Source organism: Acomys minous (assembly GCF_964271855.1).
Source record: "Acomys minous genome assembly, chromosome: 4".
In the NCBI taxonomy this organism is placed as follows: Eukaryota; Metazoa; Chordata; class Mammalia; order Rodentia; family Muridae; genus Acomys; species Acomys minous.
In genome coordinates this window covers 112101100-112125686 of record NC_140486.1, presented here as the reverse complement: position 1 = coordinate 112125686, position 24587 = coordinate 112101100, and the positions used below count along the sequence as shown (strand labels likewise).

Genomic DNA, 24587 nt, shown 5'->3' with positions numbered 1-24587 from the left:
GAGCAGTGACACCACCCAGAGCAGAGAGCAGAGAAGTACGGGCTCTGGCTGACTGGCCAGACCTTTACTCGTAAATCTGTCTTGCGGCTGTTTCTAGGCTCAACACTGAACAGGAGTTAAATGAACCATTACCACAGCACGGAATGCAAACAAAAAACAAAAGGCTGCACAGGATACACAGGGAATTTGTAAAGGGGCATATTCATACCATACACACCTAAACTGACAACGACTGAGACAGCATGTTACATGTACTTTATCACAGTAAAAAGGCCTGGAGGAACATAAAGAAGGTTATATTTATATTACAGAGCATAAAGATCTTTAAAAAGAACAATTAAAGGCAGAGCATACAAAGCTGAGATAGTTTGCATCTCTATGGGACTACCAGACCATTTTTTTTTTCTCTTCCTTCTGATATTTTTTTTTCAATCTACAGCAAAGGGGGCTTGTATTAGCTACTTTTCTATTTATTATGGAGAAGCATGGCAGCAAGTAGGAGGTAGGTAAGGCAGCAGGAACAGCTGAAGTAAGCAGCAAGTAAAGAATCAGGACTTGAAATTGGTGCTACTTTTAAACTTGCAAAGCCTGCAACAAGGCCACACAGCCTAAACTACCTGAAATGGGAACCAAGGATTCAAATGCCAGAAACTGTGTGGTATATTTCATTCAAACCACCACACTAGTCAGCCAGGCATCACACACTCCTGTAATCCCAGCACTCAGGAGGTAGAAGCAGGCAGATCTCCATGAGCCTGGTCTACAAAGTGAGTCCAGGACAGACAAGGCTACACAGAGAAACCCTGTCTCAGGGGAGAGGGAGGAGGAACAATGGAGACAGAAAAAACAGCAGGGAGCTGAGTTCCCACCCTTCACTAGTCTCAGCACTGGCCTCTGCCTGCTGGTACCAATCCTTCCTATGAGAGAAAAAGAAACCTCTACCTCTTTTAGTCACAAGTTCTTGGGTCTTCAGCTAAATATCCCAAATATAATCATAGTTGAGATACCATCTTCATCATCACAGAAAACAAACAAACAGTTGTCTTTATCTTTCGGTTATCAAGAATAAATTAATTCACTGACTCAGTAGTGATACTCTAATCTCAAACAGGAAACAGTATCAGGGAACCTGACTTAACAATAAAGTTGAAAAAAAAAATAGCCTCTTATTGAGTTGATGGGTCCCCTAGGACTCCAAAACATGACATTGCCATTGCTCTTGGTTACCCTCCAGAACTTGCTGGTAAGTAATAACTGAAAATACCATACACTTGAGTCATAAAACATGGAGAAAATCAAGTGGGTACTAACCTGGAAGAAGCTTCATCCCTCCTGGCTAGATTTCACAGGGCTGGAAGGTGCTACGTACAGTCTTACCACATGAACCCTGTGATCTCTAACAGTTGTCTTGGTGAGATATGCCCACTAGTACAATAATGGCATGAATGTTAAATGTAACCAAACAGTTTCTGATTGGATTGTAGACCCACTCCACGAGATCAAACCCATATCTAGCACAGTTATTAGGAACCCTAACCCTGTGACTAGACAGAACCTACTACTATTTTAGTAAACGGACGTGACATTAGATCCCTAGTGACTCACTGCTACACCCACAGATCAGTGCATCTCTAAATCTGCATCAGGGAACCAACAAAGAGACACACAGCTAGCCAACACACAGAGAGTAACAGTATGGAGTGCTCAGCCTCTAAATGAGATTATCTGTATCACACCCTCCCCTCAAGGTTGAGATCTTCTTGGAAAATGGGACAGAAAGATTTTTAAGAGTCAGAGGTAGTAGTTGGCTACAAGTAAACAGTGCTTTCTAAACACAACTGGGAACTTGCACATGTGAACTCATAGAGGCTGTGACAGCACACACAGGGCCTGTACAGCCTCAAGTGCAACAAAATCCCAGCACTGGGACGTGGAGGGAGTGGTCATGAAGTCCACTCCTAGTGGGAGAGCTGTTACCATTTAATAGCTTCCAGAGAAGGGAGAACCAGGGGTTTGTTTTGTTTTTTAAGGGTGTGACTCCTGGTAGGCCAACCACACTATACGGGAGCACTCACACCCACATATTGGATTCCATGGGTTAAAAAAGAACACAGAAAGTTGGGCAGGTTAGGGAGGTGAGTGCGGATCTGGGAGCCACTGAAGGAGGGATGAGTATGATCTAAATATTTCGTATAAAATTCTCAAAAATTGATTTTAAAAATTTGGGCATTTTGTTTTGTTTGGTTTGTTTTTTGAGGCAGGGTCTCTCTGTATAGTCTTGACTGTCCTGGATTCACTTTATAGACCAGGCTAACAGAGATCCGCCTGCCTCTGCCTCTCCAAGTGCTGGGGTTACAGGCATGTGCCATTGTGCCAGCTTAAAATATTTTTTAAAATGGGTTGAAGAGATGGTTCAACCTTTAAAGGCTAAGGCTCACAACTAATAACAACAACACTAAAAATGCAGTCTGAGAGTGTCAATCAGGGATGGGCAAACTACAACCTGGTAACTGCTTTTGAAATAAAGTTTTATTGGAACACAGCCACTGCTGCTCATTTACATACTGTCTATGACCACACACAGCAGAGTTGAGTTGTCACAGAGCCTCCATAGGCCACAAAGATGAAACTATCTGGCTCTTTCTAAAAAAACACGGCTAAACCCATATACAATTTCCTGGTAGTAGACAGCTTAGGAGTATAAAGGTGAATTAGAAATTAGAATTAATTAGAAATTGGCAGAAGTTAAATAAAGGCATTTGCACCTTCTCTCTTCTCTGTCTCCACAAGAGTGGGGTCTCCATTCTGCTCCCAGGTGCTCCCCTGAGTGCTCCTTGTGGCGTACATACAGGGTAAACTCATAACTAAGCCACTTCTGTTACCAGGAAACTCATATCTAACCGCATGCATGCAAACTTACTAAGTAACCTGGAATTAAAAGCCTTAGAGACATTTTTGAATGCCAGCTATACTTCAGCATAACTTCTACAACATACCGCACCCTATTTCAAATGCAAACTTAAAACATTCTTGGAGCTGAGGCCTGCCATGATCTACTTTCCTATGTTTGTTTGAGAAATTGACTATGTTCTTCCACTGAGGTCAATCCACCACTCATGTAAGGTGCTCCTGATTCTGCTGCTGGGAATCAGCTAGGACAACAGAGGCAGAACTCAAAGTAAAGCTCTATCTGGCCTGTTACCTCCCTCAGGCAGGGAGGCCAGAGTGACAGTCAACCCCAGGACTGTGCAACAAAACTGCCCCATCCCTCCTAGCCAATCTATCTCGCCCAGATGGAGGAATAGTCACTGTCTCTCTCGAAAAAAATGCTCCTAAAAAAAACATTAGGACTATATTCTTTTGAGCACACATACCATGATGTCACTGTAGTGCCAAGCTATAGGATTAAAGAGACCAGACAAGGAATCCACGCTGAGACACTCCTCTTCACAGTCTCACAGTTGTCACACAGTCCTCTCAGCACCAGTCTCAACTGAGCTCACAGAATCACAGCAAGTGCCGTTCTGGAAGTCCATCTGTGCTTATATCCTTTCATACAAAGAAAATGGATACTCAAGGCAGAATGAGAGCCAAAAAACAGCTGGCACTTGTCCAGGACATGCTGTGGTTTGTAGGGCTTCTCCTGAAGGGACTGAGCACCTGCCAATAAATTCTGTCATGCGTGTAACAGCACATGAACTTGGGACTTTAATACAGCTATCCTTTAAATCCAGATCAGAAAGGGAACAGACTTGTCTTTCCTAGTTGTTAGCCCTGACCAAGGAAACCCTAATCCTAGACCCAATACCTTGGCTGCAAATACTAAAAGCTCCCTTAAGATGCAAAGAGGTACATGACTAGACATCTTATAAATGCCAATGGTCTGCATGCAGTAAGTTGCTGTACAGCATCCTAAGAGAAAAAAGTCCTACCTATCACTGTCCATTGTAAATCCTTGATGGATTCACATACTTAGTCCAGGAGCTGTCACTTGTTAAAAAAAAAAAAAAAAAGAGGCCAGTTTAGACCGTATCCCAAGACAGGGAAGACACCACATACAAGAACAAGTACCAAGGGATGATGCTTCCTTTTTTACACTACCCCTTTCTCATGTCATTCAGATATCATAAGCTGGATTGCCTTTTTCTTCTGACCAAACTTGTTTCCTTCCTCCTCTTGGTGTGTCAAAAAGACTGTTTAAAAAATAAATAAATAAAAGACATTCTAACTACAGAATTTAAAATTTTAAAAGACCTGAGAAGAAACAGTTTAAAACAACTTTCCCCAGGGACAAATCCTGACTCAGAGGCCTCATGTACTAGGTCATGAGCATATCACCAGGATGTGAGCAGCCACCTGGCTTGCAAGTGGCTGAGGCAGAGTGACTGAGGAGCCATCGCCCCTTGTTATACACAGCCACAACACTCTCACATCAGTGAACACACAGCAGCTTCCCAGAAATGCCAAGAGACAGAACTAGAAAAACTATAAACCAGTTAACCCAACTTTGTTCCAGGCATGACCTGAAAAGAGATAATACATCCAAGAACATCTCTCATAAAGTTCATCCTTCTCCATCCAGCAGACACAGCTGGAGCAAAGAAGAATATACAGACAATCCAGAATAGATATAAGTTAAGCCTCAGTAGATGATGCTCATTTCTAAAATGTAAATTCATTATTAGAAATATCGAAAGGAGCTGGGCATGGTGGCACATGCCTTTAACCCTAGCACTCAGGAGGCAGAGGCAGACAGATGGATGTGAATCCCAGGCCAGCCTGGTCTATAAAGTGAGTCCAGGACAGCCAAGATAACATAAAGAAACTCTGTCTTGGGGGGCAGGGGGAAAACAACAATAACAAAAGAAATATCAAAAGGTAAAGTTAGAAGTCTGAGTGGTAGACACTCAGATGACACACACAAGACCCTGGGTTCAATCAATATGTAGGAAAAGAAAAAAGAGAATATTAAGATGTATTATCAAAAAACTGCCCAAAAGGAAGCTCCATATTTAATGTTTCATTAGTCAACTCTAGTAAACATTTAAGAAGGAAATGGCAAAAACTTATACAAGTTTATCAGAAAACAACAGGTAACCATTGACTCTCCATTTTTAAAGATATTATGAAGTCAGCTAAACCTAAGCATCAAGGCTTGATAATGAAAAAAGAGAAAAACAATAGGACTGAAGAGATGGCTCACAGGTTAAGAGTACTGGTTGCTCTTCCAGAGATCCTGAGTTCAATTCCCAGGAACCACATGGTGGCTCATAACCATCTATAATGTGATACTGTGGGCTGTGGTACATCTTCTGACATGCAGGTGTACATGCAGGCAGAACACTATATACATAATAAATAAGTCTTTAAAAAAAGGAGAATGGAAGAAAATAAGTAGGGGAGGATACAAGTCAATGTACTTCATGTATATAGATGCAAATTTCTTAACAAAATGGGAGTGTCATGTCCAAGGACTAGACCACTCTATTAAAACATCAAGCTTTTTTTTTGGGGGGGGGGGCACGCGCATGGTAGCACATGCTCTTAATTCCAGCACGTGGGAGGCAGAGGCAGGCATATTTCTGTGAGTTCAAGGCCAGCTTGATCTACACAAGCAGGCTTCAGGACAGCCAAGGCTACATAGTGAGACCTTGTTTCCAAAAGAAGAAAGAAAGAAAAGAAAATGAAAAAGAAGAAAAAGAAAAAAAAAGATGTATCAACCTTCTAGAGCTGAGAGATGCCCAGTGGTTAAGTGCATTTGTTGCTCTTCCAGAGGACTCAGGTTCAATTCCCAGCACCCACATGGTGGCTTACAACCACCTGTAACTCTAGCTCCTGGGAATCTGAAGGCCTCTGCTGGCCTCCACATGTATGCATGTGGTCCACTGACATATACACAGGCAAAACACTCATAAAATAAAAAGTAAATATATAACAAAGCACGAGACTAAGATATAAATAAATATACAAACCAAAGAAGCAGAATAATAACCTGGAGGGCTGGTCATAGCTCATTCCTCTAACCCCAACTTGGAAGGCTGAACAGGAAGATCACTATGGGTTCAAAGCGAGTCTGTTTGAGGCAAGCCTGTTCTACGTAGTGAGATTCTATCTCAAAGTGCACATATGCATGCATACACTGAAAAAAACACTCATAAATACAAGGTCACTGGACTTTTGACCACGGAAATATATGTAACTAAATGGAATGAAATGTTTCTCCAATAAATGCTGCAAGAAAAAGTTGACATCCATATAGAAAACATAGACTCTGTACTTTACCCCCGCCCCAAAAAAATCAGTTGTGTACAGATCTGAGTGAAGATATAGACAATATAAGACTACACAACTTCTAGGTGGAAAAAAAGATTTCTTAGGTAGAAATTAAGAAAAAGTTGACATGACAAGCTTGGTGGCACACACCTTTAATCCCAGCACTCGGGAGGCAAGGCAAACAGATCTCTGTGAGTTCGAGGCCAGCCTGGTCTACAAAGTGAGTCTAGGACAGCCAAGGCTACACAGAGAGACCCTGTCTTGAAAGAACAAAAACAAAACAAAAAAGAAGAAAAGAAAAAGCTATCAAAATATTTTATTCTCAGCATGTGCTAGCACACTGGCACATTCATTAAAGATCACTATGAACCTTTCTGATAAGCCAGGAAGTGTATGCAAATCAAAGGGGATCTAAAAATAAGTAATGGTGTTATAGTCTCTACAGCCAACTGTGTGAATTGGCACTGCCCTGGACAAATCAGCATGCAGGCTACGGGTACAACAAACAGCCAATCTAGTCTTGGTACGATTAGATTATTTCTGAAAAGAGCAAGCCGTGAAGTTTACTTGGAGGAAGGCAGCACAAGGCTTGCAGCAGGGTGTTCCCATGGCCTTGCTTAACACCTGAGAAACGGGCCAGCAGAGCTGAGTGAAGGGCAGACTCCAAGGCCCCACCTCCAAGGTCATGTCACTTCAGCTTTTTTGTTTGTTTGGATGAAGAAGTCAAAGAAGGTGCAGAGCAACCCCCACTCCTAATTATCTTCCAAATGTTGAACTGTCCTGATCCTCCCTTAATAACCTTTGCAGCCACGAACAATGAGTCCATAGAAAAGACTGTGCCAACTTCTGTAGAGCAAAGTCCAGCAGGGCAGGGGTGGGGTGGGGTGGGGGGCTGGACCTAGCCCTGGGCGCAGCCTTGCAAGGGGCACTTTTTACAGCAGGCTGTATGGAAGGCACCCTCCCATCTCTCTAAGACGCAGCAGGATCAGCTTCTCCGTCCTATCTGAACACTTCATTCTTAGTTTTCTTCAGACGAAAGGAAAAACAGACTGAGTCAGTAAACAGCACTAAAAATTGTCTCAACTTGGTAACAAGCTGTTTCAAGAAAATAAAGAGATCACACCACTAGTAAAACAAAAACAAAACCTGGGCATTCTGGGAAAGACAGGTAGGTCCCCCCCACCCCCCGCCAAGTAATTTTCTAAAAACTAAGACCATATTTCTAAGGTCAAAAACAAGACAGGCAGGACTTGGCTCTGTCATACCATAGGCAATTTATCAAAAAGCATTTGGTAAAACAAGTAGTTATTAATTTCATAGGCACTCTAAGAAAGATTCAATCAGATCTGAGGCCTTTCCACCTGTCATTAATCAAAAAAACCTTCATAAAACTATTAGTTTTGACTAGAGTTAAATGGCAGTCACTCACTCAACTGTCTGCTTTTGTTTCTCTGTCATTTGTAAAGAAAGACAAGTGAATATTAACAATAAACACACACATTTTCATATACATACAGACACAACGGTCTAGAAATAGGTTAGATTTTGCCCACAGCAACCCTCCTGATAATCACACAGCTCAGGAAAGCAGCAAGACCTCACACTCAGACTCCATCCCAACATCCACAATGCACTCTCTGCTCACCAGCCACCAGCTGCCAGGGAGACCAGTGTCTGTCTTCTCTCTGCCTAGAGTGACAGTGACAACTAGTGTAAGCCTGGCTTTTGGACCAGCTGTGTCCCAGGCTTGGGCCCTGCCTTCAACAAAGCCACACACTTAGTAAACACATGGCCACCAACCTAGCACAAGCCCTGACCTTCTTCCTGCTTCTGGATTTGGAGAACACACAATGGGTTCTAAAGCATGGAGTGCTTTCTGGGTAAAAGTCCCTCTCTATGATTCTCACAAGTTCCTACCACTGGCCAAGGTAGGCCTTAACTGTGGCCACACACTGTGCCAGGAGCAGGCTAACTCGCTCACAGTCATGCCGGGCAGGAATGTACCAGGGTAAAGCTGTAAGTACCTGAGAAGGTGGCTGAGAAGTGCCTGACATGTCAGCTGAGCTAAGGCATATGGGGTGCGGTCAGGCTCCCAGGAGCCCTAGCTAGGCACAATGGCCTACTTCCCTGTGGAGAGGCAGGGGCTCCCGTCTGTAGGGCAACAACACTTGACTTACAAAATGACTCCAAGTAACCTCAAATGCAGCTCTGCCCACCTCAGCCCCAGGCCAACAGTCACAGGAACCAGCAAGTCTTTCCTAAGGGGAATCTGCCAAGTATGAACAGTTTTTCCTTTCTACAAGTCAAAGTGATCGGCAGTGGGTTTGCCCAGGGAATACGAGAGATATAAACAAGCTGAGAAGGGAAACCTGTGTTGAAAGCTGGATAAAGGTCACAGCTCCTCACAAAGGAGCAGCCCTGACCACCCGCAGGCTGACATCTGCTGGGAACAGATGAGAAACTCAGGGCCACCAGGAAGCCACCACTCACACGCAACTCTAAAAGCCAAACACACACTAGAACTACTCAACAATTCTTCCAATACATTATAAAGCTCCTTTATTACTCAGGTAGCAACTAAACCAAGGCATCTCCTAGGTCTACTTACACATCCCAGACTGCCCTCAAACTCACCATCTCTCTGCTTCAGCCTCCAGGTTCAGCCTGTTCCTCTTATTAAGCATAATGTTTGCTTCTGCCATCCATCTCTGTACAGATCAGATTCCAGATTCTTTAGGCTTTGTGCTATTTGTTTATGAATTATGCACATGTGTGTATGAGGTGCATGTGTGTGCATGAGTAAATACTAGGCAAGGGTCTGTGGTATATCCTCTTTTTGGGGGTAGAGGGTTTACTGGTTTTTCAAGACAAGGTTTCTCTGTGTTATCTTGGCTGTCCTGGACTCACTTTGTAGACCAGGCTGGCCTTGAACTCACAGCAATCTGCCTGCCTCAGCCTCCCATGTGCTGGGATTACAGGCATATGCCACCATGCCTGGCTGCATGTGGTATATCCTTGACTGTCACTCTTCTGTTACTTTTGAAGACAGTTCTCTCTCTCTCTCTCTCTGTCTCTCTCTGTTCTGTCTCTCTGTCTCTCTGTTCTCTGTCTCTCTATCTCTCTCTCTCTGTCTGTCTGTCTGTCTGTCTCTCTCTCTCTCTCTCTCCCTCTCCCCGCCCCCCATGGCTCATGTTTTCTCAGCTAGGCTTCCCCAGCAAGCCTGAGAAATCCTCCTGTCTCCTCCTCCTCTGAGCTGGTGTGAATGGAATGTCCAGACTGTTACATGTGTTCTATGATTCAAACTTCAACCTTCATGTCTGTACAGCAACTAACCACTGAGCCATTGAGTTGCCCTTCCTCAACATCTGAAGGTGGACTTGTACCAGTGACTTTCCAGCAGGCTTCCAGACTGGGGCTGCATCCACTGTTGGTCCATCTTACTGAGATTCGGTTTTATGGACTACACAGCTACTGGTTTCCCTGACTCTCCAGCAGACCACCACATCAGACAATTCACTCTCAGATCCCTCTACTAGGACCCATTCTCCATCTGCTGTTCCTCAGGAGAATCCTGACATTCATAAGACTCCTAAGGCGAGAGAACACTTTCCCAACATCCACTCTTCAGACACGGGTGCTATCTATATATCACCTCTATAAATAAAGTCAGCCTCATTTGAAATCGTTTGGAGCCGGGTGTGGTGGTGCACACCTTTAATCCTAGCACTCGGGAGGCAGAGACAGGCAGATTGCTGTGAGTTGGAGGCCAGCCTGGTCTACAAAGTGAGTCCAGACAGCCAAGGATACACAGAGAAACCCTGTCTCAAAAAACAAAGAAAGAAAGAAAGATAGATAGATAGATCGATCCTTTGGAATTCCAATAAACAAACTGTTTAGTGTCAGCACATTAAACTCCATGAATAGAAGTGAAAGTGAAAAGTAGGAAGTTTGCCGAGTATGTTTTGTGCCAACCCAACACCATGAAAATACCCTAGTATTACTGCCATCTCACGGATGAGAAAACCTAAAAAGAGAAGACTCTTGTCCCAGAGATAACAAGGAAGATCTTAAGTGGGACATTGTGACACATATATGCACTCTAGAGGTTGAAGTGGAGCGTTCATAAATTCTAAGCTAGCTTGGGCTACATACTTAGACCATCCTTTAAAAACGTCATCAGAAACCTTTTATTTTTAATGTTGACAAAAGAATGTTAAAATCAGTACCTCTGTATGTAAGATTTTCAAATCTTATTAAATGGCTGATTTACAGTTACACTAAATTGACTTTAAAAAAAAAAAAAACTTTAAACAAGGAAGATCTCATAAAACTTGTGGATACTATTCACTTTTTCCATAGTCTTTTGTGGGAAAAAGAAAGTCTTAAGCCCAGCTGTGAGAACTCATTCCTCTGTGTGAACAGCAGGTCACTCTGACCTGATTACTTCAGAGAAATCGCCACAATGACATTAATACTGAGCCCACCAGGCCTCTACCAATACAGCTGTACAGTGTGGCCTTATAGGCACAGGCTGGCTCAGGGTGGAGTGGCGGTACCAACCAGAAGTGCCAAGCCATACTCTGAGGACATCATGAAGGGTTTTACCATGGGATTCTTTTAGAAGTCTGGTGAACCCTATAGACTCCTTCTAAGAATGTCTCTAAGATAAAAAATAAAGTGCCTCAAATCCCAGTACTCCAAGGCTGAGACAAGAAGATGGTGATTTTAAGGCTAGCCTGGGTTACATAGAGGATCCTGTCTCATGAATAATAAATACTGGGTATCATTATATTAAGTGAAATAGCCAGACTCTGAAACATACACATACGCGCACACACCATGAAAGTAGGACTATTTGAGAAAAGAAAAGAAAAATAAATAAAATAAAAAACTACTGAAGGAGGAGGCAGGAAGAAGCAGACAGCATATATGTCAAAGAATATGGTATATGTGAACTCAAATGTCACTATGAAACCCATCACTTTGTACAATGAATATATGCTGAATAAGATTTTTTTTAAGAGTTACTTATTATTTGTATAGTATTATGCCTGCAGGTGTGCTTGCATGTCAGAAGAGGGCACTAGATCTCATTATAGATGGTTGTGAGCTACCATGTGGTTGCTGGGAATTGAACTCAGGACCTCTGGATGAGCAACCAGTGCTCTTAACCTCTGAGCCATCTCTCCAGCCCCCTAATTAAAGTTTTTAAAGCAAAACTTTTAAAGAAATTAATGTCACTGAATTGGTGATTTGAATGAAAAATGTCCCCAGTGGGCTCTGGTAATTGAACACCAAATCTGGTGGTGTTGTTTCAGGAGGTCTAGGAGGTACAATCTTGCCAAAGGAAGCAATCTTTGAGAGTTTAAGGTCCCCTCCCCCCATCTCGCTGCCTCTCTTTGAAGACCTAAGCTCTCAGCTTTCTGTCTCAGCCACCATGCCTGACAAGCCTCGTTGCTCTGATTAATCCTTACCCTCTAGAAAGATAAGCTAAAACAAACTGTTCTATAAGCTCCTTTGGTCATGGTATTTTATAAAAGTAAGACAATTTATGATTATAATGGAAGCTCATTTTAATAATGTGGTCATATTCACAGGATCCCTTCTGGGTAACATGCTTTACTCTCTCCTCTCTCTCCCTAAAGAAGACACAGTGGCAGCCAGTGCTTTGGTAGCCATACTGGACCAGGAGAACCACACTCTACAAGGACCTGAAGGAACCACAGAAGCTCCACACCAAAAGCGGCAAGCATCCACATTCAAAGTAGCTGAAGAGTGTCAAATGGTGTCCTCTAGTCGTGTCTATGGTTTGACCTAAGAACTTGTAAATAAATCTTATTGGGAAAACAGCATTTGCCCATATAATTAAGTTGAGGACAACTGAATGGGTCTGAAATCCAGCAACAAGTACCCTTACAATATTAAAAACATGGAGCAGAAGAGAGTGTGAAAAGCAGAGGGTGATTCTGGAGTGAGACAGCACATACCTGGAGCTGCTGAGAACTAAGGCAGCAAGGCAGAACCTCTGCTAAGGTCTTGAGGAAGAGGGGGAGTGGGACAGGGGTGGGGTGGGGTGGGGGAGGGGAGGCAGGCCTGGTGGGAGCTGCCAACTCCAGACTTCTGGCATCATCAAATATAAGAAGATATATTTCTGTTGTTTTAAGTTGTGGAAAATTTGTTAAGGAATCCACAGAATACTAACACAGCAGCTGAACCTAGTTCTAATGTTTCATTCCTAGGATTTCCTAACACTACTACTCGTTAGGATACATCAAAGGTCTACGCATGATCACATCCTAAGTGATGCCAAGTAGTGCTGCGCTCAGAAACACATCTGTAACCAGTACCACCACAGCAGAAGGAAGCTGTCTCTACTCAGCCTTCAGGGTGGATGTAGAAAGAAGGACCAGAGTCAACAGAAGCCACCACTCTTCTAAGCAAAAGGCTGAGAGTGGGAGCCACTCTGCACGGGAAGCCACCCATGTCCCTTCCTTGATGTGAGACACTTCTCTAACAGACACCTCAGCTCCTAGTACTGGGAATAGTAACTGACCAACTGTGAACCTGACGTGGTGAAAAACTCACCTCCTCATAGAAGCCTATGACTGGGAGACATTTATCACAAACTAGTAAATAAAGCAGAATACAAATTACCTGTATGACCGGGTGTGGTGGTGCACACCTTTAATCCCAGCACTTGGGAGGCAGAGACAGGCAGATCATTGTGAGTTCGAGACCAGCCTGGTCTACAAAGCGAGTCTAGGACAGCCAAGGCTACACAGAGAAACCCTGTCGCAAAAAAACAAAATAACAACAACAATAATAATAATTACCTCTATGATGTAACATATAATATAGCAAAGATCATAAAACAAAACAATGTTTCCCTTTGAAACAGTAAGAGAGAAAAAAAAGCTGCTGAGCTACAACAGTGACACGTCTCCCTGTCTCCCTTTATTTTAAACTTGTTTTAAAAATCATTACTGTGGGAGGCTGGAGAGATGGCTTAATGCTTAAGAGCACTGACTGCTCATCAAAAGGTCCTGAGTTCAATTCCCAGCAACCATATGGTGGCTCAAAACCATCTATAACGGAGTCTGATGTCCTCTTCTATCTGATGTGCTCTTCTGTCACACAGTATGCAAGCAATTGAGTGCTTATACTCATAAATAAAATAAATCTAAAACAAAATCATTACTCTGATCTAAATGCTTTAAGAAAAGTGAAGGACAGGCTCGCCCACAGAGAGGTACAACTGTGGTTCCCAGAATGAACAAATGCTCCCAAGCTCCTTTTCCCTCACTGACTCTTCCCACATCTCTCCTCCTGAAAAAGGGACCCACTCCCACATCCACCATGCAAGTGCATGCACACATTTACACACACACACACACACACACACACACACACACACAGTGCCTGGTTCTATTTGGGCTTTCTCCTATCCTGCTTACTATAGACTCTAAGGGTAGTTTCTTCATATCTGAAAAGTTACGAGACCTCTTCCAGAATAGAGGAAGCATTAGCTTTGTTTTGGTTTTTTTCTGAGGCAGGGTTTCTCTTGTAGTCCTGGCCGTCCAGGACTTGTAGCCCAGGCTGGTCTCGAACTCACAGAGATCTGCCTTCCTCTGCCTCCAAGTGCTGGGATTAAAGGCATGCATTACCACGCCCGGCTCACAGAAAACATTTAACCACCCAATATTCCCTTCAGGTTTCCAACACTATGTTTGCTTTGATATAAAACTGTTGGGGGGGGGAAGTAAAATCAAATTTCTCTAGAATTTACACAGTTTCCAATTTGTTTCACTTTGGAAATCTGGTAACCAGTGTGAGCATTCCTTACTGTCAAGTGAGTCCCACAGTCTCCAGGAATAGACAAGCTTTTGAATTTGCTTCTGCACACATACACACAGAAAACCAAGGCTGGCCCTGCCTGCCTCAAAACTGCCTACGCAAACATTAGGACCCTAAACCCACAAAAGGATTCAAGAAAGAGGCAGCCCCGCATCCCCATGCCCATGTTGGATGAAAGAGCAGCAAGACCTATGCGTAGCTGCACTGAAAGGCAGTCAGCCCAGAGGTGAGGAGTTAAGGCCTTAAACCTCTCCTGGCCTCCAACTGGACAGTTTCACAAAGGACACCAATTACCAAAGTGATGATTCAACCTCACATGAATGGAATAAAGTACCTTCAATCAAGGTCCTAAACCTGAAGCTCCCCTCCCCCCTCCCAATCCTAGGCAGCCTTGAAATAGCATCCACTTGTAAGTCAGCTTTGGAGTCCCTAGAGACAGTGTGGGAACTTTGAAGTTCCACAGAATGCTCCAGCACAACCAGGCTTGGCACCACTACTCTGAAGGAACAGAGGGCAGCTTCCTAAGCACAGCATGGACAGGAGGCATCCACGTGGATAGCTTCACATGACCTCCAAGAAAAGGATGATCTCCAGATGGTACAGGGAGGCCCTCCCTTCCAGACAATTTCTAAAAGCAGTGGCTGGAGCAAGACCAGGTAAGGGCACATCAGGACGAGCCAAGATGGGGGACAGAAGGCCAGACCCTCCAGCTGCATCAAGGAAAAAGCAAGGAGCCACTCAAAGATGTATAGCACTTCTTAAAGTGGGCAGAGAATGACTCTTTTTAATGATTTTCTATTTCAGAAACATTCCAGCAAAACTTTTCCTTTTAAGGTTCAACTGATTGCTGCTCCCATGACTTAAAGGGTCAAATGATACGGCTTTATGGCCCTGGATCTGGTAAACTTGAAAACAATCTATAGCAACTGTGCTCAGTTACATGTTACTCAGCAACATAAAAACTATGACATTTCAGAAATGTCAGAGTAAATACCAAAGTAGAAGAAGCTCCAGTTAGGAGCCAAAATAAATTAACTTCCTGTTCTTGCCACTGCTGGCTACCCAGTGAGTGCCTATCCTGACACTAACAGCAAGCACTTTACCAGGCCTTCACTGCACTCACTAACTCGAGCTCCTGGCAACCCCAAAGGCCTCATTCCTGGAAAAGGAGCCTGCAAATCTGAGTCACATGACTCATTCAAGGTCTCTAGCTAGTAAGGATGAGACAGGACTCCCTCCAGTTTTTAGTCTAAACTTTAAACACTACATTTTATTGTTTCAAACTGACAAAAATCTCTGTGTGAATACAAGGAGGTTCTGTATTTTCAAAAATTGAGAAAACAGACGAGAACTGGGTGTGGGTAGAGGCACAAGTCTGTAATGCCAGCAATTAGAAGGCAGAGGGGCAAGAAGATTGGGACTTCAAGGTCATCCTCACCTATAGAGCGAGCTTGAGGCCAGCCTGAGACATATGAGGCTGCCTCAGAAAGGGAAGAAGAGAGACTGGTTTAACCATGGCTCAATGGTTAAGAGCATCTGCTCCTCTAGGAGAAGACCCAAGTTCTGTTCCCAGCAACCAGAATCATCTATAATTCCAATTCCAGGGGAAGTGGTGCCCTCTTCTGGCCACTCTGGGTACCAGGCACTAACATGGTAAACATATAAACATTTATATACATAAATAAATGAATAATCTTTTGTTTAAAAAAGACAGAAAGAAAAAGAAGAGGAGGGAGTGCCGGGCAGTGATGATGCACGTCTTTAATCCCAGGACTCAGGAGGCAGAGGCAGGTGGATCTTTGTGAGTTCTAAGTTAGCCTGGCCTACAAAATCAGTTCTAGGACAGCCAAAGCTACACAGAAAAAACATGTCTCAAAAAACAAAACAAAACAAAGAGGGAAAGAGGGGGAGAAGAAGAAAAAGGAGGAGAGAAATGTGGCACTTAGATACTGAGCAGGAAAAGGCAGATCTCAGGTTCCTCTAGAGATCCACTGTGGCTTTATTTCCCCAATTCTCCACAAAGATACAAGTTTAATTTAAAAACAAAAACAAACAAACAAAAACTACCCTCTCCTTGTCTGCTTACAATTACACATCAAATATATGTCCCAGGAAAGCCCTCAAAAATCACCTGCTGAACCAATGACCAAAGAGCAAGACAAAGCCTGTAACTAGGTCAGGCAGAGAGAAAAAAGTCACAAGAGGGCTTAAGCAACAATATTCCTACATTACAAGAGACTGAAAAGCAAGAATAACATTAACGCTGCCATTCAAATTCCTCATATTTATGATGAGTAATATTAAATGACAGTTGCTTATAAATAGCATGGAATGACAAGATATGGGGAAAATTAACACAGTGACAAACACTGACTCCTAAATAGGAGCCACAGAGGCCAAGAAGTTCATCAGAGCTGGTATATGTTCTCAGGCTGGTTATACATGGGAACCCATGACGTGGCTCATTCGTGAAGACACCATTGAATCTAAAGTGAAAGCCAGCAAGCAGAACAAGTCAAACCACCCTCGGTGATTTGAAGGAGAATGGTCCCCATAGGCTCGTGTGTTGGAATGCTTGGTCTCCAGGGAGTAGAACTCTTTGAAAGGATCACTAGGATCAGGAGGTGTGGCTCTGATGGAGGAAGGGTGTCACTGGGGGTGGGCTTGGAGGTTTCAAAAGCCCAAGCACATGTTCTCTCTCTTTCTTTCCTCTCCCTCCCCGAGCCCTTCTCTCTTTCTCATCTTATGGGTCAGGATATATCTCTCAGCTACTGCTCCAGCCCCATATGTTCCACCATGCTCCCCGCCATGATGACAATGGACTAAACCTCTGAAACTGTAAGCTAGCTCCCAATTAAATGCTTTCTTCCCCAAGCGTTGCCTTGCTCATGGTGTCTCTTCACAGCAATAGAAGAGAGATTAAGGCAATCCTTTAAAAATGATGTCTAATTGAGTGGCAGAAAAAGATAGTGAGGAATCAGAGAAAGATTTGACGGGATAGGATAAGCCCAACTCTTATCAAGAGAAGAGAGAGGAAAGGGAAGCTACTTAAGGGGCAATGCAGGGAGAGGGGAAGGCAGTTTTACTGGGACAGTAATAGAGAGAAGTAAACAAAATTAATGGAGAAAGAGTATAAACACTCTAGGGAAAATGGAAATAAAGGGGCCATGAGAGAAGCTCAGCTGGTTAGATAACCACAAGGTAAAGCCTGCAGCAAGTACGCCAATACAAAATATAAAGGGTCAAACACCAGTATCAACAACTCATCCACATGAACTGGGCTGTGGTGGTGTACACCTGTAATCCCAGCACTCGGAAGGAAGATGATCTCTGTGAGTTCGAGGCCAACCTGGTCTACAAAGTGAGTCCAGGACAGCCAATGCTATACAGAGAAATGATGTCTTGAAAAAAATCAAAAACCAAAACAAAACTCATCCACAGGCCTAAAACTATCCCAAACCAACACCTACCCCAAATCTTCAGTCCCTTACCATGAGGATGGTGCCTTCACTGAGTTACAAAGAATAATCTGAGAAATTAGGGCGCAAACACTTTCTGTGTATATGAGCTAGCTTAGTAATGGAAATGCATGCTTTAAAATGCCACCACTCCCACAATTCCTGATACTGCTAGAGTCAACCTGTGAGGCCTTAGTTATAAAGTCTTACAAAAAAGGGCTATATAAACAATATGCATATTTAGATCAACTATAAGGGAAGAGTCACCAAAAATTTTCAAGAGAAAAAAATATCACCAGCTGATTTCAAGAAGGACACAGAAAAAGGCTGCACAAAGATGACACCAGAGTGAATGCTTGGCCGCCTCTGAGGTCTTAGAACTCTGCGGGGGGGGATGAGACTACATAATTGTTACAAATATGAAAGGGTTCAACAAAATTAAAGAAAAAACAAAAAGTATCCCAAAATACTAATCTTCTATGTTGTGAGATAGGTGAGTTGTGGTTGTTTTTCAATTGTCTTAACATAACCTTTTCTGGTTTTCCCAAATTACCACAAAAATAAGCTAGATGTGGTGGTGTAACCTTTTATACACCTGTAATCCTAGCATTTAGGAAGCAGAGACAGGCAGCTCTCTCTGGGTTCAAAGCTAGCCTGTTCTACACAGCTAGTTCCAGGGGAAGCCGGGACTACATAGAGACCCTGCCTCAAAACCAATCAAACAAACAAACAAACAAATAATAGGCATCTGTACAGAAATGTTACTGCATAGGCAGCATCACTTTAAAAACATTTCATCTGAGCCCGGCTTGGTGGCGCACGCCTTTAATCCCAGCACTAGGGAGGCAGAGGCAGGCAGATCTCTGTGAGTTCCAGGCCAGCCTGGTCTACAAAGCGAGTCTAGGACAGCCAAGGCTACACAGAGAAACCCTGTCTCGAAAAACCAAAAAATAAATAAATAAAATTTCATCTGGACCTCCTTGCTTTGTGCTTACATTACCAAGTTCTGTTGGTTCTCCAGCCACAACCACAGTACTGCCTTCGGCATGAAATTCAACATTTGCCAGCAATCACTCCAGTCAGGAAGGGGATGAGACAGTCTAAAGCACTTCATGCTATGTTCAGTGAGAAGAAAAGCTTAGAATCTTACCGTGAAACTGTTGTTGACATTTTTGGTGCTGGATTCCGCCACGCTGGCATCAGTCAGGTCTACCTCATCAAATATGATCGACTGGAGAGAGATGCAAACAGAGGGTCTCAGGACATTCCAAGCACTGGCGGTTCTACCCACCACTCTCCCTACCCATCCCTGCAAGCCCAGGTTCCTTGAAACCTCAACCATCTGTTCAAGACACCACCTGCCTGCCTCTCCCAAAGTATGGCTCACAGGCAGCTTGTGGCTTTCAATCCACAGAGTTCATTAGTGGGTTTATTACAACAATGATGCTGACATTTCTTTCTACATGTGTTCTTTGCAGCGAGCGATACCAATACTAGTGTTTGCCTTTTAAATCTGAGAAAGCCAGTCAGGGTCTACAGTCAGAGGATGTGGTTTGGGTTTCTCCAGCAAGCACACTTGGAGAAAAGATCCAACTAAAACAAATGTCATAGGAGAAAGAGTCAGGCTCTGATAGGATGAATGCAGCCATAAGGAAATTCAAGGAATAGAGTACCAGGAATTTAGTCCTGGAGGGTCCCAGCCAGATCTAGAAGCGCCTTGTGTTTCTCCCCTCTCTCCACCAAGGCCCAAGCCACACCTCATGTTTACTTAACTGTTGCCTCTGTTCTAAAATGTCCCTATCTGGGAGCCCTGGAGGAAAGACTAGCAAGGAAGAAAACGCTCCCTACCCCCACCAACAGGACTGAAATAGCCACGGCTGTGGTCAGAACCCTTTCTAAACATGTTGCCTTGCTCCGGCTCTAATTTCAGCACACTAACTCTCTAGAGATGCTTATGATTCCAGATTCTTAATGCCCAAGTATCAGAACTGCAACCAACACTGAGACAAAAGCACAGGTGTCAGGACTGCCAGCCTGCACGCTGGGTTTAAAGTCTGGCAGCACATTCACTGGACCAGAGCAACACCATCCCAGCTGCTCCTCTGAGAACCTGCCTGAGGAGTCCAGCTTTGAGTCTTAACACAGCTGGGACCGCACCACCCCAGCGCCAGCTGCCAGGAAGCTTAGAGTTAAAGACCTGCATAGTTCTGTTCACATACTAAGATGCCCTCTTACACATCATACCTGTGTTAGAGACCCAAGGTGTTCCTAGCTCTGCTCAGAGCAGCTCCTAACCCATAATAAAAGATCTGTGAGCCTGTGGCTCCCATCTTTCTGAAAGGAAACTAATTGCAATATAGTTAGCTCTGTGGCCATTTTCCCATTTTTAGAGAAGGGAAAAATGAACAAAAATAACTCTTACAATAAATAAAGCATGCTTAGTGACAAATAAAGCCTGACAGCTAGTATTACCAGCCAGATGAGATGGGGCTGTAGTTCAGTGGTAGACTCTGACTAGCACAGCCAAGGCCCTGGGTTCAATTCCAGCATGACAACAACAAAAAACCTAGTTAGACTATGTACAAGTATTTTATCTTCTTCATGAGTACTCAGTTCCTACATGGTGGCTCTTGAGGAAGTCTTCTCACAGTGCCTCACCTTTGCAGTTTTAGCATAGTACAGTGTTCGCCCTCGAAGCTTAAAGTACCTTCTCTTGGATCTCTGGAACGAGTTGTTCTGTTTGGTCAGCATGCCCTCTTTGAGGATGGTCTGAAAGCACAGAAGCACATCATGAGCTTGCATTTCTGAGCTGCTCGTCACCCTGAAACACCCGATCAAGGCTGATGAGCAAACTGTGCCTCTAAGGGGCCAGGTAGCCTCCCAGAAGAACCTTGACCTCTACACAGGGTAAGTACTGTCCTCCAAGGGGGAGGTAAAGGGCACACTGTTTCTCTAAAGGACCACATTGTACCTGTGTTAGAGGCACAAGGTGTTTCCTAGCTATGCCCAACAGATTAGCAAAGGGGAAACTGAGGTTCAAGGGACCCCAGGAAGCAGCAGCTGGGGACAACTGGGACACAGGACCAGAGCATGCTCCAGCTTCAACATTTGACATTTTTCAGCTATTCTTGGCCCTGTCTTTGTGTTCTCTGGCCTCTTGCCATTTCTCAGGATCCTGTTGCCAAAACTGTCCACATCCATCACTCTGGGTTTCAGTGTGGCTCCAGGCCTGTGTTCTGCTCAGGCCTCTGCACGGTTCTGAGATCAGTATAGGCATTTGATACCTATCCCCCACCCTTTGAGTCTGACAAGCCCATTACACTATAGGAAATATTCCCTTCTCCCTAGAGAAGGTCTCCTGCTCAGTTAACAAGTTAATGCTGGCCTCTTTCATGTGCCCCATGTACTTAGCTCCTAGGGGACACTGATCCCTATATACCACTTGGAAATCAATTGCTCAAAGAATGACCAGAGCCCTGAACAACTAAGAGTCACTAACACAGCTGGGGGTGGTGGCGCATCCCTTTAATCCCAGCACTTGGGAGGCAGAGGTAGGTGGATCGCTCTGAGTTCGAGGCCAGCCTGGTCTACAAAGTGAGTCTAGGACAGCCAAGGCTACACAGAGAAACCCTGTCTCAAAAAAGAAAAAAGTCACTAACACAGTCAATCCTTTAATAAAGAGGCTGGGTATAGCTCAGTATAGAATTTTTGTCTAGCACACTCAAATCCTTAGGTCCCATCCCCAGCACTGCAAAGAAAAAAATAACAACAATAAATAATATCCAGGAGAACACGTACCCAACTCCACACTCAGCAATTTCCTTATACTACAACCAACAGCTCAACAACCCATGCAGCTTTGCCCTTTAAGGAACTTTTAAAATAGTGCATGTACGAAGCACCTGGACATTTGAAAAAGTGTGTGTGTGTGTGTGTGTGTGTGTGTGTGTGTGTGTGTGTGTGTTTCGAGACAGGGTTTCTCTGGGTAGCCCTGGTTGTCCTGGAACTTACTCTGTAGACCAGGCTAGCCTCAAACTCAAAGAGATCCACCTGCCTTTGCCTCCTAAGTTCTGGGACTAAAAGCATGTACCACCACTAGACATTTGAGGATACTTAAAAATTCCTAACATAAAACCAGAGTGAACAAAAACACAGAAACCTTAGGTTATCTAAATGTGCCAAGATACAAAGACAGCACATTTGTGTAACTAAGCTTCCACCAGCCTGGAATCCACCCCTTTATTACAGAGAAGAGAGGCAGAGGGACAAAGAATAATATTAAGCCAAAGCCTAGCTCCTTCACCCACTAAACACACAGAGCCAGGTTCAGGGCCCACAGCCCAGAAGCACACAGGCCATTACACGGTGCCTAATATTTCCTCTCCTCCTTCTGACATGAGGCATCTTCCTAGGGCACCTTCTGTGCTGGGTGGGATGCAAGTGGCCACATTTACCCACAGGCTCACTGGAATGTACTCTGCTCTGGTACCAACCTGGTACTTCATCAGCTGCCGTTGTGAGCCAAACCAGGGGGAAAACTTGCTGATGAACACAGTTATTCATGCTCTAGTGTCTCCCTTCACCTCTTATTTCTGAAGGGGTCTCTTACCCTATCTCCCAAGCAGTTAAAGGTACCAAGGGAAACATCACATGATGCCACTATCCAAGCAAGAAACATCAGCTACAGTCACTAGCATGCAGGCTCTGTACTAGGACAGAACAAGGACATAAGGCCAGAACACAAGCCGATCTGCAGTATGGAAGAGCTGTAACCAACGCTGAGTCTTTTCAGGTCCAAATTCACATGGATGGCACTCTTGTTAGACACATCTGTACATAACACCACCCGTCCGTGGATGCCTGGAGCACACAGAGAGAACCTCTCCTGTGGACCTTAAAGGGCCCATTTGTAGACATACCTCCGCAGCTCAGTTCAGTTTCCTTACCTTTGAAGGGGAAGAAATGGCTTCCATTTCTTTCCTAAGTGCAAATTTTAAAACAAAAATAAAGCAGCAAAACCAATATGCTAAACTCAAAAAAGTTAGAAATTATCTTTAAAAGAGAGATACAAGAGTATTTTTTTTGCATCCACTGTTAGTATCTCATACATAAGAGAAAAAGCAAAATTAAAACACAACCCACGCCACCATCCATATACACAGACACACAAATATCGCTCAGAAAGTAGACCAGAGCCTGCAAGCTTGAGCTGCCCAAAGAGACCTGCTGTTCTATTTATAGGACAAGCATGCTCAGAAAAGGACCATGGTGGGTTACAGCGGAAAAGGATAGAAAAAGATAAAAACCAGTATTTCTTTGAAGCTTTCTCAGAAACTACATTTTGTCTTCTGATTTGTGCTCCAGAGTGCTAAAGATATGCAACAGGGTATTTTTAAACACTCAGTCCAAAACAGTTAATTTTTAAAAGTGGTCTAGAAAACTGCACCCTGAAACCCACGTGCTGGGTTTTGCAATGGAAGCCTGCAAAAAGAAACACTGCTGTCCTGGCAGACCCTCCCCACCACAGAGCCAGTGACAGTCAGGGACAGGCACAGTGAGGGTCCCGGCACACACGAGGAAGGGCTGTCTTTCCTTCTCTTCTTCAACCACAGACACAGAGCAGACAATAGCTCAGACAGCAGCTTGGGCCACAGAGCAAAGAGGTATACAACAGGGTATGAGGGCACAGGGCACAAAGTGTGAGCAATGTTCCTCTGAGAGTCAGAGTACATGGGCCTGAGATACCCACAGCTGTTCCTTATAGCACAGACAGACCCCCACAGCGGGGGTAGAGACTCAGAAGCCCACTTTAAAAATATGAGATGGAGCCAGGCAGACACCTTTAATTCCAGCACTAGGGAGGCAGAGGCAGGAGGATCTCTGTGAGTTCAAGGCCAGCCTGGTCTACAGAGCAAGTTCCAGGACAGGCTGTTACGCAGAGAAACCTTGGCTTGAAAACAAAAAAACAAAAAAATAAAATAAAAATATGAGACGGGCTAGAGATATAGCTCAGGAGTTAAGAGCAGGTGCTGTTCTTGAAAAGGACCAGAGTTTAGTTCCCAGTATCAGCATCAGGCAGCTCACAACTGCTTGGGAGATCTGATGTTTCTGGCCTCCGTAGGTCACATGCACATGTGCATGCGCACACACACACTCACATGTACACATATACACATACATACATAATTAAAATTTTAAAAAATAAATATGAATCAAGCAGGAAAAGAAAGGAAGAGAAGAGGGTATCTGGAGAGAATGACCTGTCAGTAAAATGCTTGCACCACAACAAGGGCCCAAGTTCAAACCACAGAGCCCGTGTAAAAAATCTAGAGTGATGGTTCACATTTGTATTCGAAACACTGGGGAAGGTAGAGACTAGCAGATTCCCCAGGACCCACTGGTTAGCCTAGTCTGTGAACTTCAGCTCCTAGTGAGAGACTCTCTATCAAAAACAAAGTGGGATGCCTAAGGCACAACATTCAAGGGTGCCCTCTAGCTTCCACAAACACACCCATACACACACACACACACACACACACACACACACACACACACAACGTAACAACTTCAACTTAGACCAGGTGAATACAGGTAAACTCCTTCCTCTGTTCCATATCACAAGTGCTTCAGAGCTATGTGCTGGGCTCATGGTCTATTTACTGTACACTAAGGAAATGCACACATTATAGGGACATACAATGCTCTACATGGAATGTCTGATTGCAAGAGAGTGTAGACTAAGGCACACCTGGGCAGCCACCATCCTAGAGAATTCTCGACTCCACAGAGCCAGCACTGTCAATCTTAGAAAAGCAACACAACATAGATTTTTTTTCCCCCTGAAGACTTACAAAATACCAATTTGAAAAGTGTTAGCAGCTTTACTTCCTTACCCAAGAGAACCTAATTTCACCTTTGCCAATGTCCTGGTTTCTCTCCAATAGAACCAATATTAAAAGTGACCATATTCTCAAGCCCCTATTCCACAAAAGTCTGCGCTAA

The 24587-nt window shown here is 43.9% G+C and overlaps 1 protein-coding gene across 4 annotated transcripts in view; it reads right to left on the bottom strand.

The window, feature by feature from the left end:
- The window catches only part of DGKD (diacylglycerol kinase delta), a 91025-nt gene that overhangs the window by 42450 nt on the left and 23988 nt on the right, over nucleotides 1–24587 (bottom strand). For 3 of the 4 annotated variants that reach the window (XM_084780463.1, XM_084780464.1, XM_084780462.1), the window contains 2 exons: nucleotides 20244–20354; nucleotides 18736–18816 (listed from right to left, as the gene is read on the bottom strand). The exons of the other annotated variant lie outside the window; for it this stretch is intronic. In XM_084780463.1, coding sequence (XP_084636589.1) covers nucleotides 18736–18816; nucleotides 20244–20354 — 192 coding nt within the window. Of the gene's footprint in view, nucleotides 1–18735; nucleotides 18817–20243; nucleotides 20355–24587 lie in introns of those variants that run through there. 4 annotated transcript variants of the gene reach the window in all.